This window comes from Nannospalax galili, unplaced genomic scaffold (genome assembly GCF_000622305.1).
Source record: "Nannospalax galili isolate Female #2095 unplaced genomic scaffold, S.galili_v1.0 scaffold870, whole genome shotgun sequence".
NCBI classification, from domain to species: Eukaryota; Metazoa; Chordata; class Mammalia; order Rodentia; family Spalacidae; genus Nannospalax; species Nannospalax galili.
In genome coordinates, this window is record NW_008329130.1 from 163,518 (window position 1) to 178,984 (window position 15,467).

The 15,467-nt window shown below is 53.3% G+C and overlaps 1 protein-coding gene across 2 annotated transcripts in view; it reads right to left on the reverse strand.

Annotated features, from left to right (window-relative positions):
- Positions 1–682: 682 nt before the first annotated feature.
- Positions 683–15,467, reverse strand: part of Disp3 (dispatched RND transporter family member 3) — a 65,937-nt gene continuing 51,152 nt past the window's right edge. Inside the window, exons 11-21 of one of the 2 annotated variants that reach the window (XM_008831595.1) lie at positions 14,868–14,981; positions 13,654–13,790; positions 12,267–12,451; positions 10,397–10,527; positions 10,136–10,308; positions 9,341–9,467; positions 8,715–8,860; positions 4,582–4,741; positions 3,579–3,692; positions 2,890–3,056; positions 683–1,907 (exon numbers count right to left, since the gene is read on the reverse strand). In XM_008831595.1, coding sequence (XP_008829817.1) covers positions 1,545–1,907; positions 2,890–3,056; positions 3,579–3,692; positions 4,582–4,741; positions 8,715–8,860; positions 9,341–9,467; positions 10,136–10,308; positions 10,397–10,527; positions 12,267–12,451; positions 13,654–13,790; positions 14,868–14,981 — 1,817 coding nt within the window. In that variant the 3' untranslated portion in view covers positions 683–1,544. The remainder of the gene's footprint in view (positions 1,908–2,889; positions 3,057–3,578; positions 3,693–4,581; positions 4,742–8,714; positions 8,861–9,340; positions 9,468–10,135; positions 10,309–10,396; positions 10,528–12,266; positions 12,452–13,653; positions 13,791–14,867; positions 14,982–15,467) is intronic. The other variant, XM_017797730.1, reaches the window with a different exon arrangement.

A 15,467-nucleotide genomic window follows, 5' to 3' on the forward strand; every position in this document is an offset into this window, starting at 1 on the left:
GAACAGATCATCTCTTAACTTGCAGAGGGAACAGCCCTGTCATCAGCCTCCAGAGCTGAGGGTTCAGCCATCTGTGGCGCCATCATGGCGCTTCAGGAAGCAACGCCAACCCCGAGAAGAGCGTCTGTGTGGTGTTCTGTGCCAGCCAGTACCACTAATCGCTTCATTTCTTCACCATGGATGGTGGGTCCAAAGGTCTGATGTTCCTTCAACAAACACTGGCACCACCCCAAGCCAGGCATTGCCTCAGGCAGGGACACAGTGGTATACATCTGCCTTGCACTCCAACCCTCCTGCTAATATCCAGTGGTGACCAAGTGAGCTGGCAGAGACAATCCTGAGTTGCTTTCTCTCTCAGGGATTAGTCCCAGCTGTCTGTGTCCACCTTTATAAAGCCCAGGGGACCATGTCTGCTCCCAAGAAAAAGACCAATGACCAGTATAATGCTAGACCTTCAGAAATGCCCTGTGGAGCCAGACAGGTCCCATACAGACAGAAGCATCTCCCAAGCCCTACCTCCCACTGGAAGGCTGAAGCCTGATGTTCCCAGGCTGGATACCCTCCACCCACCTCCAGGTCCGTCCAGGACTATCCAGGTCCAGAGCTACCCTCTATGCCAGGCTCTGGCCAGGCTGCGTGTGAACACTTAGTTATTTCAATTTTAAAAATATGATGGAGCCAGTGAGGCTGAAAATGCTTGTGTTAATAGCGGCGGTCTGCAGTTTCAATTCACTTTAATAGGAACCATCTGCTGTGAGCAGGCGGCAGGCACAGCCAGCTCCTCCCTCTGTGGGCAGCCCCTGTCCCCAAACCATACCCCCTCATTCAGGTGGGGGTGATGGGACTTGGATCTGTGAGGGCGGCTGTGCTGGGCCCCCAACCCTTGGGGAGGGTCTCTGGGGAGCCCTGGAGGCCAAGGCTGGGGGTGGAACATGCACAATGAGGTGCCTCTGTCCTCGGTGGTCTGGACACTGGCCTGGGGAGGACCACGGGTCACCCAGCACTGGATGCATAAAGTCGAGAGAGTAGGGTTCAGAGGTGTGAGGACCCCTGCCCTGCATCGTCATGTGCTCTTTCTGCAAAGGCCTAGCAGGCCTGTGTTCTGAGGCAACCCTGGCTCTGTCCTGACCCAGCTACAGGGCAGTCCCTGCCTCCTGGTGCCTCAGTGTCTATGTCTGTAGAGTGGGGCCCTGAAATGTCTACCCCAACAGGTCGTGAGCACTGAGGCAGTGTAAGAGGAGACCCTCCCCTCAGGAAGCCACTTGCTTGGCTGTGCCCGTGTAAGGGAGGAGGACTAGTCCCTTCCACTGCCTGGCAGACCCCAGGGAGGGGCTGCAGCCCAGATGGTATGGAGGTGGCTGGCTTCACCCCCAGCTCGAGCTGTGATGAGGGCAATGTGGTCCATACAGTGTGGGTCCAGGTTCCACTAGGCTTGGGAATGGAGCCAGTTGGAGCAGGTCTGGGAAACAAAAAGCCTCCGGGACTCAGTTCTGCCATTCCCCAGCTGCCAGGCAAGGTGCAAGAGTCAGAACCCAAGCTCAGGGCTATAGGGCAGCCCCACTGGGCAGGGGGATCTTGTAGCCGCTGTGCAGAAGCACAAGACAGGCACCCAGTCCCAGGGCCCCTGCCAGCAGCACAGCGCCCAGGGCCTTGAGGAAGGAAGTCCTGGTCCTGGTGAAGGAGCCGGGGGCCATGATGCCCAGCAGGGCAGTGCTGACCGTGAGTGTATAGAGGATGGACACGCCTGTGTTGAGTGCCACGATCTTGCCAAACTTGGCAAATGGGGCGATGATGCAGAAGAAGAGTGGGACGGTGGCAATGACGGTAGTGAGGGCGCTGGACACGATAGCCACGCCCACATGTCGCACGGCCTCCAGTGTCCGCCACTGGCGCTGAGAGCTGGCATCCTGGAGAAGTGGAGAGTGAGAGTTGGGGACGAATACCCACTGGGGACCACAGGTCTGGCTTTGCAGCACGCCCAGACACACTGCCATCCCAGGTGGACTCTGCCTGAGGCTCCCATTGCCACCCCCATGAGCTGGGACAGTGGTGGATGGTCACAGGGTGCAGACAGGCTGCTAGAGCCTGGGGCAGAAGGGTCTGCATAGTGGGTCTTTGAAAATGGGAGCTATGGCTGTAGTTATTTCAGTCTTTGAACCAAAAGCAGTTAAATGTGTAACTGACTTAAATTTGCCACCGAGTTTTCACTATCTTCACACCAAACTTGAGAAACATAAAATGTGATGGTCAGCTTTAACTGTCAACTTGACACAAACTGGAATCACCTGCAAAGTCTCAGTGAGGGACTGTCTACATCGGGTCGGTCTTTGGGGGATTGTCTTCGTTCAGTTAACTGATGGGGGAAGACCCAGTCCACCATGGAAAGCACCATTCCCTAGGGAGCGGGTTCTGAACTGCATGAAAGTGGAGAAATCAAGCTGAGCACAGCCAAATGAGCGGGCGAGCATGCACGCATTCATTCTTGACTGCGGTCGTGATGTGACTGTAGTTCCTGCCTTGCCTTCCCCACAATGATGGACTGTGGTCTGGAATTGTGAGCTGAAATAAACCCCTTTCTCCTCTACTTTTCATCAGGGTGTTTTATCACAGCAACAGGAATGAAACTAGAAAACCCCCAAACACATCCCTACGTCCACGGCAGGCTTTGGCTGTGGGTATACCTTCGGAGGGCTGCAGAGATGTGGCCTCATGTCCCTGACTACAACATTGCCCCCTGCTCCCTGGGCTGCAGTCTGAGATACTGTAGCCTTGCGGACAGCTCCTAGAACACAGTCTGCCTAGGAGTGAGTATAGGTCCAATTGTCCTCAGGGGTGGGAATAAAGAGGTAGGAGCCAGTTCCCTGGGGAGGTATGCATAGGAATGCTCACCTCAGCCTGATGTGGTGGCAGGTTCTCCCCAGCCAGAAGATAGCCTTCTACCAGATGGACGCAGTAGTCCACGGAGGAGCCAACCAGGATGGACAGGGAGATGGCCTCCACGGCACCCATCTCCCAGCCACTCCAGTACATGATGGTCACTACAAGGCAGACGATACCTGTAAGGGGGACAACAGAAATACATCTTGGACCTTGCCCCCTGGCTCACATAGTCCTGGAGGGTCCTTGGTGAATAGAGACGTCTAGAGTCAAGTTTCCACCTTAAGTAACAGGAGGGATGAAGGTGATACCAGGGAGAAGGGGGTAGGTATAGTAAAGTGCCACAGAGCCAAAAGCTATCACAGAGGGGACACCCGGCACCATGCAGGGACCATAGACATGTAGTTTCTATGTGTCACTGTCACATGACACCAAGCTGAGGGTCTTGCCTGGGTGAGAATGGGGGTAAGACCTCACTGAGATGGTCAGAGGCTCAGAGAAACTTGCTGCCTTGAGGACAAGAAGGCCCTTACCTGGGCCCATCCCCACCAGCCTGGCCCACTGTTCCACCAACCACATGCCCAGGGAGACCCCTATCTGGACCCATCCCCACCTGCCTGGCCCGTTATTCTACCAACCACATACCCAGGAAGCCCTGGCTGGTTTCATCCCCACTGAACCATCACCCTTGGCCCACATACCCAGGATGCTTAGGAGCACAGGCAGCAGGAGCAGGACATGGGTAGTAAACACAGCCACTGCAGCCACACAGATGAGCAGGGAGAGGACTAGACCATACAAGGCACTCTGCACCCCTGCAAGGTAGGAGAGGTGGGCCTCAAGGGGCTGCAGGACAAGGAACCTGTGGTGTCCCTTGCCCCCAGTACAGAGGTTACAGGGGCTACATGGAGGTGCAGTCATGGCTAGCTTCTGAGTCACATGGCCCCTCTGAGTCTCTCTCAGGTAGTAGCAGGACTTGGTGGAGTAGTTCAAGGAGCTAAACAGGCCCTTGGCACAGGGCTGACCTTAGAAAGAGCTGTGATGCTTACTTTTTAAATTACTTTTATTGTGTGTCTGTGCATGTTGTGTATGTTGTGGGTGTGTGTGCCACAGTGCACATGTGGGGGTAATAGGACAACTTTGTGGAATCACTTCCACCCTTCCGCCCTTATGTGGGTTCTGGGGATCGAACTCTGGTCACTGGGCTTACATGGCAAACAGCTTTACCCACCGCGTCATCATGCTGGCCAAAATTTCATTTAATTTAATTTAAAATAAAAAAAATATTACACGTGTGTGTGTGTGTGTGTGTGTTTCATACATTCCAAAGTGCACATTTGTAAGTCAGAGGACAGCTTTCAGGGATCAGTTCTCTCCTTCCACCATGGGATCCAGGGATTGAACTCAGGTCATCCGGCTTGTGCAGCAAGTGCTTTTACCCACTTAGCCATCTTGCCAGGCAACTCTTACTTTTCAGGTGGCCAAATTTGAGATGAGATGTGACCAGATGCCACCAGCAGGGATACCCCTACTCTGCCTTTCAACAATGGCCTGACCGCTGGATCACACCTCCCCAGTGTTCTGAGCCAGGACACAGGATGACAAGAGCCTGGCTCGGGTAGACCACAGTAGCCCTTGATGCCCCAGGCTGCCTCTGTGTGGCTACCCACTCAACCCAGCCCCAGGAGGTTGAGCAGCGCTCACCTATGATCTCCATGAAGATCTGTTTCCAGTGTTCACAAGTCTGGAAGCCGCGGCGCAGGGCCGAGCCTTCAGGGAAGGTCTGCAGCTGCTGATGAAGGAAGCTCTCCCAGCGCAGGTAGTCCGAGTAGGTCTGGAAGGAGGACTTGCCCTTGTACGTGGTCTGCAGGGGATGCAATCCGGTGAGACTGGGGAGTATGGGTGCTGATCCACTCCCCATGGCTCTGGACCAACATAATCTTTTCTTAGAATCCCCAGGCTCCTGCATACCACCCTCTGCTTATGCAGGAGACTCCTCCCTCCCAAGGTTGGCTGGGGTCCATCTCCTTCAGAAAGCTTTCTTTTTCAAATATTTATATTTTATGTGTATGAATATATTGCTTGCATATAGGTAGGTGCACCCATGTCATGCAATGCTCATGGAGGTCAAAAGAGGGCATTGGATCCCCTGGAATTGGAGTTAGGACTGTTGTTAGCTGTCATGTGGGTGCTGGGAATTGAATTCAGGTCCTCCACAAGAGCAGCAACTGATCTTAACTGCTGAGCCATCTCTCCAACACCCCCCCCCGCCCCCGCACCAGCTTCTGGGCTCTCAAGCCCCCAATGCTTCCTCACAGCTCTCTTCAATGTCTGGCAAGCTGCTTGCCTCCTGGCTGAGGTTGCAAGTCTGTGAGGGCAGAGGCATCCTGCCTGGCTCACAGTGCAAGCCTTAAACAGGCTCTAGAACTTTCTTCTATGTTGCCTCACTGACCCAATTCTGTTCTTGCTATGAAATGGCCTCAGCATGTCTCTGCGCAAATTTGTGTGTGTGTGTGTGTGTGTGTGTGTGTAGGTACTGTTGAGGGTCAGCTTGGAAGGAGATGCCCTGGCTGAGTGACAGAAGGAAGGGCATGTCCTGTTTCAAATGGTCTGTGGCATCAGCCCAAAGAACAACGGCAGTTCTGCCACATGCGATATCGTGGATGGACCTTGAAGGACACAGTACACCAATGGAAAGGACAAACCTGTGATTCCATTTATGTGAGGTATTTAGAGTAGTTAAACACAGACCAAAAGGAGAATGAGGGTCGCCAGAGGCTGGAAGGACAGGTGTTTGGTGATTAATGGGCACAGTTTTGGTTAGAAATGAAAAGTTTTGCAGATGGGTGCTATTCATAGCTTACACGATGTTCTTAATGTCATTAACTTGAATATTTAAAGGGTTAACATGGTGTGATGGTCAAATCTTTGCTGTCAACTTGACTGGATTTAGATTCACCAAGGATTTGATGAGTCTGGTTCTGTCTACGAGGGCATTTCCAGAAGGTTAGATTAACTGAGGGGAAAGACCCACTCTGGGCGTGGGTGGCACAATCCCACGGGCTGGGGGCCCAATGGAACAAAATAGGAAAAGGAAGGGTATGGGGGGGTCGCTGGACCCCCGGCGTGGTGTGCACAGGCCCTCTGGGGTCTCCGCCACACTGCAAGCGATGTGGGGAGCGCGCCTGGGCTCCCGGGCGCACTCACTCTGGATGTGGCGCAGCGGGTGCGGCTGCTTCAGGTCCTGTGTCTCTGGGAATAGCGGCAGCTGATGGCTACCGCAGTTTCTGGTGCTAAGAGCTTCTCTGCTACTGGAGTATTATCCAGTCGGAATCCCGCCTCTAGAAGGGAGTGCCAACATTTCCTGCTCCCTGACTCACCACAACTTGAGATGCTCTAGTCTGCCGTTCCAGCTCAGTCGTGGTGAACAGAACTCTCTGAATCCATGAGCCAAATGAAGCCCTTTCTCCCTTGCCTCAGTCAAGCATTTTGGTCATAGTAATGAAAAGCAAGCAATGCAAAAAATTGGTACCAGGAGTGGGGTGGATGCTCTACTAAACTTTACCATGTAGTTTTTATGCCACTAGAACTGGTTTGTAGGAGGAATATGGGAGAGTTTGAAAATGGGGGCTAGAGAAACTAGAATTCTCTAAGCACAGCATCCCATTGTGCTGGTGGAAGTTTGGGAGACCAGAATCTGGAAGGAAATATTGACAGCAAAGACTATGCTCTTGAGGTTTCAGATGAGAACAAGGACTCCACTGGGAACTGGGCCAGAGTCCTTTTCCTTCATGTTACACCTGGCAAAAAGGTCTACATTTTGTCTGTGTCCCTGTGGTATTTTAAAGAGTTATTTTTATTTTTATCATGTGTGTATGTGTGTTTGTATGTGGATATATGCATGCGTGTGCAGGTACCCATGGAGGTCAGAGGCATCAGACCCCTGGAGCTGGAGTTACAGACAGTTATGAGCTACCTGAGGTGGATACTGGGAACCCAACTGGGGTCCTCTGGAAGAGAAGGATGTGCTCTTAACCACGGACTCATCTCTCCAGCCTGTGATGGCCAATTTTAGCTGTTAACTTGATAAAATCTAGAATCACCTGGGGAGAGATTCTCCCTGAGGGATTGTCTAGATCAGGTTGGCCTGTGATCATGCATGTGGGGGATCATCTTGAGTGTATGAATTAAGGTGGGAAGACCCACTCACTGTAAGTGGCACCATTCCCTGGGCAGGGGATTCTGAACTTTGAAGAGTGGAGGAAGTGAGCTTATTCCTCTGTGCTTCCTGACTATAGGTGCAGTGTGACCAGCTATCATATGCTCCTGTCACTGTGACGTCCCCACAACGATGGGCTGTAACCTAGAGCTGTGAGCAGAAATAAACCGTCTCCCCTAACTTGCTTGCAAGTCCTGAAACCTTGTGTGAGGCTGAGTTTAAAGATGACAGATTAATTTGGCAGAGGAAAATTTAAGTCAGCATTAACATTACAGCTGTGGCATTATTAATGCTGCCTGATTTTAGCCAGACTTACAGTAAAATGGGAGCAAAAAGAACAGAAGGATTTGAAAAAAAATATGCAGTCTGGGGGCTAGAGAGATGATTCAGAGGTTAAGAGCATTCCTCTTGCAGAGGACCCAGGTTCAATTCCCAGCACCCACATGGAGGCTAACCATTCGTAACTCCAGTTCCAGGGGATCCAGCGCCCTCTTCTGACCTCCAGGGTCACTGCATGACATGGGTGTACCTACCTACATGCAGGCAATACATTCATACACATAAAATTAAAACAGTAAATGAAAATTTAAAAATATGCAGTCTGACCAGAAAGGGAACAAACTGAAAGTTATAGACGAGGAAGTGATTGTACAGAGGTTAAAGAGAAGCCAGTGCTCTGCACTGGGAGAGCAGCAAAGATGCCTTAAGCACATCTCAGGAATTCGTTAGACCCAAGACACTGGAGACTCCAGTGCATAAAACTGACCTTGTTTGAAAGATTTTCCCTTGAAAAACACACACACACAGGGCCACCTAGGGAAGTGTTTTCCTGAGTTTAACTACTGGGGTATTCAGACTACTGAGGCCATAGTCCAAGGGGACCCATCTACTGTTCAAGTTGGTGTCAGACCTTGGCAATTGTCCACAGGGTGCTGGTTTTGTGGGCCTGCAGAATACAAAAGCTACTGGCCATGGAAGTGTCCACCCAGGTTTCTAAGGAGGGCTTGAGAGGTCAGGGTGTATAGCAGGGTCAGATTCACTGTATGCAGCCTCTGAGATGGCATCTGTGAAGATGTGAGGATAAAGCCCAAGTTGCAACAGAGACTCCAGGATACTGGAGATGCCAGGGACTGGAGTGTTTGTTGAGGAAAACTGCAGGCAACAAATAAATACAGCCCAAGAGACACCACTCAGGCTGCAAAAAGTTAAGGCCATGGGGGTGGAGATGCTCAACACCAGTGGTACTCATTTCAGGACACCACATGCTCTGGGAGTTGGATAATGAGCTACAGGATTTAACGTTTGCCCTGCTGGGTTTCAGTCTTGCTTTGGGCTCACTTCTCCTGTCTATGCCCACATTTCTTCTAATTGGAAGCACACGACTTTCTTTCTGATTTTACAGTGGCTCACAGTTAGAGTCTGCCTTGAGCTCCAAAGGAGACTTTAGACTTAGACTTTTGAGCAATGTTGGAACTGTTAAAACTAGGGATCTAATACATTTTGCATTATGAGATGGACGTGTCTTTTTGAGGACCAGGGGAAGAATATTATGGCTGGGGATAGGGTAGGGGGCAGGAACAGAGGGCAGGCACTCTCTACAAGGTGTTCCTGGGCTCACCGACTCAAAGGCCATGGAGATCCACTGCACACGGCCCTCTTTGACTCCCACTGCCCCGTGGGACAGCTGCCCAGGCAGCAGGTTGGGCTCAGGCAGCTCCTTGCACTCTGGGTGCAACATCTGCAGGAAGGAGGAGATGCTGTAGCCTGCAGGGGGAGAAAGGGAGAGGAGGCTGGGGCTGGAAGGGTGGCCACCCCCACCCATCACAGCAGGTTCACACTCTCACTGCCTCCCAGGCCTCCAAAGTGCAATCATTGGGCAGGGGCAGCCAGAAAACCACAAACCACACCTGCCACTGGGTGGAAAGTGATATTTGGGGCCACCTCAGCCAGGTGTCTTTGGGCCTGGCCCTAGCCCTGCTTCTACTTTGGAAGAGCTCCCCCTGCAGGCTACACTACACCCTTGCATCATTCTCATTTACAGGCAAGCCTTCACTCATCTGGAAAGTGCTAGTGTTCACACAGACTCTGAATGAATGGATCGGCATGCTCCAGCGCAGACAGGTGCACAGACACCCACAAGCCACGCGTGCATTCTTCAGGCTGTCTCCCATGGACATGACCCCACAGCCTTCCCAGCCACTTCACTCTCTGAGCACCTGCTCCAGACCCCCAGACCCCACACACCTGAGGGCAAGCACTGGGCCCCGCCCGGCTTCACCAGCTCTGAGTTGCCAGCAATGGCTTTGCAGAGGCGACACAGGTGCCCGATTTCTTTGAAGAGGTCAAAGCTGCTGTCGTAGATGACGCTGCCCTTTCCCAAAGAGACACACCGGCCGGGGCGCTCAGTGAGTTGAGGACTCAATCCTGGGCTCCCCTTCCCTTCTTGTGTTTCCGTAAGAGATTCCCACCCCCACCCCACAGCCCTTTGCTCTCTCCTCTGTTGTTTCCCTCAACAGAACTGTGAGTTTTTCTCTCTTCCTTCCAGTCAACTCCATTCCAGGTGTCCTGAAACACCTGCCAGTCCCCTCTGGGCTCCTGCCCCTGCTCTGAACATGGGGAGTCCCCATCTGGACTGGACAGACCTTGTCTACTTCCGTCACTTCTGATGATGTCTTACCTGCCATGCCTGTGCCCAGTGCTGTGACCTCTAGTGACATTGTAAGCACACCTTCCCATCATCACACACGGTCAGTGGTGCCAACACACATGCCCCACCTCAGAGGAGGAGGGGAGGTTTCACATACAATTTCCCTCATCTCAGCTCCGGCCTCTAATAGAGACCAGCAGCCAGTGTGGCCTCCCAAATGTACCCAGATTCCTAGGTAACTCTCAGTCAGCCCTGGCTAGCCCTCCAGGGGGAAATGGTTTCCCCACCCTGGGGGCGGGAGCTGTGGAGGTTCTATGTGGGTCTGTGAGGGGCTGGGCTTGCAAGGCTGCTGCTGCAGCTGGGCGCTTCTCATCTGCCCAAAGTGGCCGTACCGGGTCTCCTATGACGTGATTGTCCGCTTGCTGGGTACGGTTGATGCCAATGATGCCGAAGACCACAAAGACCATGGCTCCTGTGTCCACCAGTGGCCGCACTGCCGGCTTCCCACAGCCCGTGTTCACACAGGGGTTGAAGCCAAAAGTGGCAGAGAGGCGAGCCTTGGGCACTGCAGGAAGGAGCCAGGTACTGAGGGTGGGGCCCAGGCTTCTGAGCACCCCCTCCCAGTATCCCCAGGGGTGTGCCCCTACAAGTACCTTTATCATTAGGCACATAGAAGAAGCCTTTGGTGGGTCCATCGGGACTGGAACTGAGCAGGCACCCGGGTGGTGCCATGCACAGGCGCCCGTGGAAGGGGGGTTTGTGAGACTGAGCAAAGTACAGCTTCCTGTGGAGGCAGGGAGGCTGGGTTGAGCCCGGAAGGCCAGGAGAGGTCAGGGAAGCCATGCCAGGGGCCTGGGAGAGTGGGGACAGAGCTAGGTTACCCCAGCATGGGGGCAGAGGATGCCCAGGGCAGGGGTTTGAGGGCCTGCTTTAGCCCTGCCCCTGCCAAGACCCACCTGACCCTGATTGTGACCCTTCCCTCTGGCTCTGGTTCCCACACCGACACGAGGGGGTTAGAAGCCTCAGTGTAGTTTTCAAACTGTCCTTCAAGGATTTGAGAGAGACCCAGGGCCAGCCTTGGTGCCCTGCTCAGTAGTCTCCAGGCCCCACCTCAACCTGCAGTTGAGGAGCCTTGGGTTCTGTCTGAAGGAAGGGTTCTGTAGCCCAGCAGTTTGCTGGTCACTGGCTCTGAGTTCTTTCTGGAATGTTTCATGTTCGTCCAGGCTGTCAGCTTGGCCCCAGGCTGTGGCTGTGCATAGAGATTGATTGAGCACAGCCCCAGGCTCAGGAGAGGGCAGCCCACCCTGAACTGAGGGTGCTTAGCTGTAAAGGACTCAGCTAGTGTGATCTCATCATCCCCTGCCTCCTGACTTCACAAGCAGAGTTGGTCTTGGGGGGTAGGTGTTGAACATCCTGAAGTCAGTTCAAACTAGTCTCCAGCACACACAGTACAGGCCTCAGGCTGAGATGCAGCGTGGGAGCTGCGCTGTCCTTCCCTGAGTGTGAATCGCAGCCTATCAGGACACGGCTGATACTTACTAGCTGCTTCACTCACAGAGGTGTGCGTCACCCCATCTTGCCCCTAGCGTGCTGACACACAGTCCATGCACGTTCAGTGTTTGTAAAATCAATGGATGGACGCTCGATCAAGGCAGCTTCACCAGATAAATAAACGTAGCTGTGTTGAGAACACAAGGGGAGGAAACCTGGGACAAGACTGCCCTGGGGGCTTGGGACCCCATGAGGCAGAGAACGTGGCTTTCATTCTGTAACTATTTGGCACCTGCTACATGCCAGGCCCTGGGTGGGTACTGAGTATACCATAGGAAACTGTAACAGACACAGCTTCCATCATCCCCCTACAATCAGAGAGAGGCACAGGAAGTTCCCTGCTTATTGAGTGCGTGGGTGTGAACCCTGCACAGGAAGTACAGTACACACTCATCCAGCCAGTCAGCAGGATCTACGGAGCACCTGCTGTGTGCTGGACGCCACACAAGGTGCTGAAGGCAGCAGGAACAAACCCTCAGAGTGCTATGTAGGATGTGGACATGTTCCTGGGGGTGGACAGCTCACGTGTCAGACCAGCACGTGTCAGACCAGCATGACTACAGGCAGTTGTGGGCCCAGAAGGAGCAGTGGGTACTGCCTGGAAAGCCTGGGCAGGGCAACTGTGGATTGGGCAGGGGTTCTACACAGGGACAGCCTCTTGGGGTGCTGGCATTGGGTAGATGCCTAAATGAACCTGAGGTAGTCATGTTCCTGAGGCCTGGGGGTGAATGTTCTAGGTGTAAGGGTGGAGGGGAGATGGGGGACAGACAGTAGCCCAGTTATCTTTGCCAGTGTCCCCATTCCTAGGCACATGGGAGGAAGGAGAAAGAAAAGAGGGAGAGAGAGAGAGATAGAGAGAGAGAGGAGGAGAGGGGAAGAGACTGAAGGGGACATGGGAAGAAGGGAAAGAGCTCCAGGAGAGACACAGAGCAGTCTGTGTAGTAGAAACTGGCCTATCTGCTTGGCTGTTACCGAGTGTGCTGCTGCTCCTTGGTGGCCACGTAAAAGCTGAAGTCAAACTTCCAGCCCCGTTTGGCGTCGCAGGCCAAGGCCGTCACCATCCACTTGCGGGAGGGGCTCGCCGCCTGGAGCAGCCCTACTGTAGACATACAAGCGGTCAGCTTCTTGGTGAAGTCACCAAAAGGCGCTCTATACACCTAAGCAGTGGGTTGACAGAGACAAGACACGTGACTCGGGGAAGCTGCCTCGGCCTGCCCGGCCTCAAGGTCTGTCCCCTCCCTCCTTGGATACCCCACCCTGTCTCAGTTTCCAAAGCTCAGAGGCCTAGGTTTGAGCCCAAAAGCTGGGCAATGCCTTTGTTCCCTCTGAGCCTCATTCCTTTCCACCAAGGGTCCACTAGGTGTGGTGATTAGCTTTAAACTGTTAACTTGACACAACCTAGCATCACCTGGGTGGTGTCTCAGTGAGGGACTGTCTACATCAGGTTGGCCTGTGGCATGTCTGTGGAGAGATTGTCTTAATTGATTGAAGTGAGCAGGCAGAGCCCACTGTGGGCAGCACCATTTCCTAGGCAGGTATGTGTTCTGAAACAAGTCCCTTTCTCCCCTAAGTTACTATTTGTCGGGGTGTTTTAGCACAGCAACAGAAATGAAGGGAGGATACCATGCCTGGATCTGAGGACTGAGCCCGGCCCTGCCTTGCGGGGCTGGCAGCAAGGATGGTGTCAGGTTCTGACTGGGCCAGATTTGGTTGGTCGGGATGGTTAGGTGTCATATGCAGCAGGGGAGGAGGACCCAGGCAGGGCTTGATGGAGGGAGGGTGACATTTGTGAGGAAGGCTGTGGTGGAGAGGCACAGGCAGAGGCTGAGTCAGCAAGGCCCAGGACCTCATCTCTGAGTGGGAAGACCAGCTTGACCAAATGAGTTCCTGTGTGTACGGTAGCCTGGATAGTGGAAGGGTTAAAGGAACACAGACGATTCTGGTGAAGGGACACTGAAGACCGGACTGGTCCTGGGAGGCTGTTTTCTGGGTGTTAGTGTTAGAGCAATCTCTTTACTACAGTATAAACTATAGGCTGCAGTGACTAGAACCCAGTTGTCAGGTGCTACACAGGTCTCTCCAACAATGCTTTTTATACCCCCATTTCACAGATTAGGAAACTGAGGCTCAGAGAGACTGAATCATCAACACACAGGTTACAAAAGGCAGAGCCAAGACTCGAACCCAGGTCTCTCTGTCTTCAGGCCCTGCCACATGCCTTGCCTCTACAGGCTGGTCCTCATGTGCTGGAGTAGCTCTGTTCTCAAGGGCTGTGCTCCCTACCTACATGGTCAGTATCCATTAGTGTGGCACCAAGGACCCCTCCCCAGCAACGACAACTAACTTCATGACAGCTCACCTGGAAGGAGGGCACCTCTCCATCTCCCGGGGACACGGCCTGCCAGGGGGCCGGCAGGCTGGCATTAAGGGAAAACCTGTAGACAGCAGGACGGCCTTTGCTCTTCACTTTGGAGATGTACACAGTGCCCATGGACTCTGAGGACAAGCGGGGGATGGAAGAGGAGAGTGACCTTGACAGCCTCTGGTATGACAGAAGTCAACCCTCAGCTATGTTGGCTGAGGAGCTGAGCACTGACCTTGGACTTATCTCTAAGTGCTGACACTGTTTTCTTTTTTTTAGTATTTTATTATTTTTATTTTATGTATATGTGTATTGCCTGTTTGTGTGTAAGAGTATCTGTGTCATACAATGCCTGTGGAGGTCAAAAGATGGCTTCGGACCCCCTGGAACTGGAGCTACCGACAGTTATTAGCCACCATGTGGGTGCTGGGAATTGAACCCGGGTACTGCAAGAGCAGCCAGTGTTCTTAAGCACTAAGCCGTCTCTCCAGCCCCACTGACAGTTTTGTACTGGAATGGGTCCAGGGAAATGATGGTGGGAGGTAAGTGATGGACACAGGATGGGATGGAGGTAGTGATGGTAGGAGGTGATGGTCACAGACTGGGATGGTGGTGGTGATGGTGGGAGGCAGTCATGGGTAGGGTCACACCAATGGTGGAATGTGATGATTATGGTGTGGGATGATGGTGGTGGCGGGAAGTGATGGTCATAGGATGGGTTGGTGTCAGTGATGGTGGGAGGGGGTGGCAGTCATAGATGGGGCCATACCAACGATGGTGGGAGATGCCAGTGGTAGACTAAGGTAGTGTTGCCATCAATGGTGGGGCAGGGCTGGTAAGGACAGGTGGAAACAGCACTTGTGACAATGCCATGGTGAACACAACTTCCGGCCAGGGTTACTTCCCTCTTGTCCCAGCACCCACTTCTGATGGAGATTGCAAGAGAGATGATTGACTTTGGATGTTCCCTCCCTCAGCCCCAACTCTCAGATGGCTGTGTTGGCCAGGGCAGGGTCACAGAGCACCCCAAGCCAGGCTGGGGTGTCAGAGGAAGTCTTGTGTTCTGGTCAAGGGGGGCAGCTGAGACAGTGGGTGAGAATCCTGAGTTCCCCACAGCCCCCACTCCAGTGACCCAAGGGCACAGGTTCTTGTTCCCATGAGAACACCAGCTTTCAGACTGTGCACATATGTGGACCCCTCCCCCAGCTCACCCTGTGGGGTGGCCTCAGACCGGCTGGCCCAGGAAGCCCCAGAGCCTCGCTTCTTCTTCTCCAGGGACGTCCTGATATTGTTCTGCAGGCTGTGAGGCTTCTCCTGGAATAGACCTGCCCCCCATGCCAAGTCAGGGGCAGCGGTGCCTCCCTGGCGAGGCCCAGTGGCAAGAGGGTCAGGCAGGGATCTGTGAAAGGTCCAGAGGCTCTAAAGATGTGGGTGGTCTGAAAGAGACTAGACAGAGCTGGGGAAAACATCTGATGTTGAACTGTGTTCTTGCTCCAAGGAAGACATGCTGGCTTGTCCCCGCTCTCCTGTGCCTCATGTTCCCAACTCTGACAGGTGACATAAGGCCCAGCAATGGCCTGCTTTACCACAGCACTGTAGTTATTGACATCATGTGGCAGAGGATAAAATCATAGATTTGGAGACCAAGACTGCACAGGAAGTGAGGGGAGCCTGGGAAGGGCAAGTCCTGGGTGCCCTTCATAAAACCATAGCCCTCTTTGCCACCATTGCAAAGGGTCCCTCTAAGAAGGGGTTCAGAATGGCCAGGCATGGTGGTGCACGCCTTTAATCCCAGCACTCAGGAGGCAGAG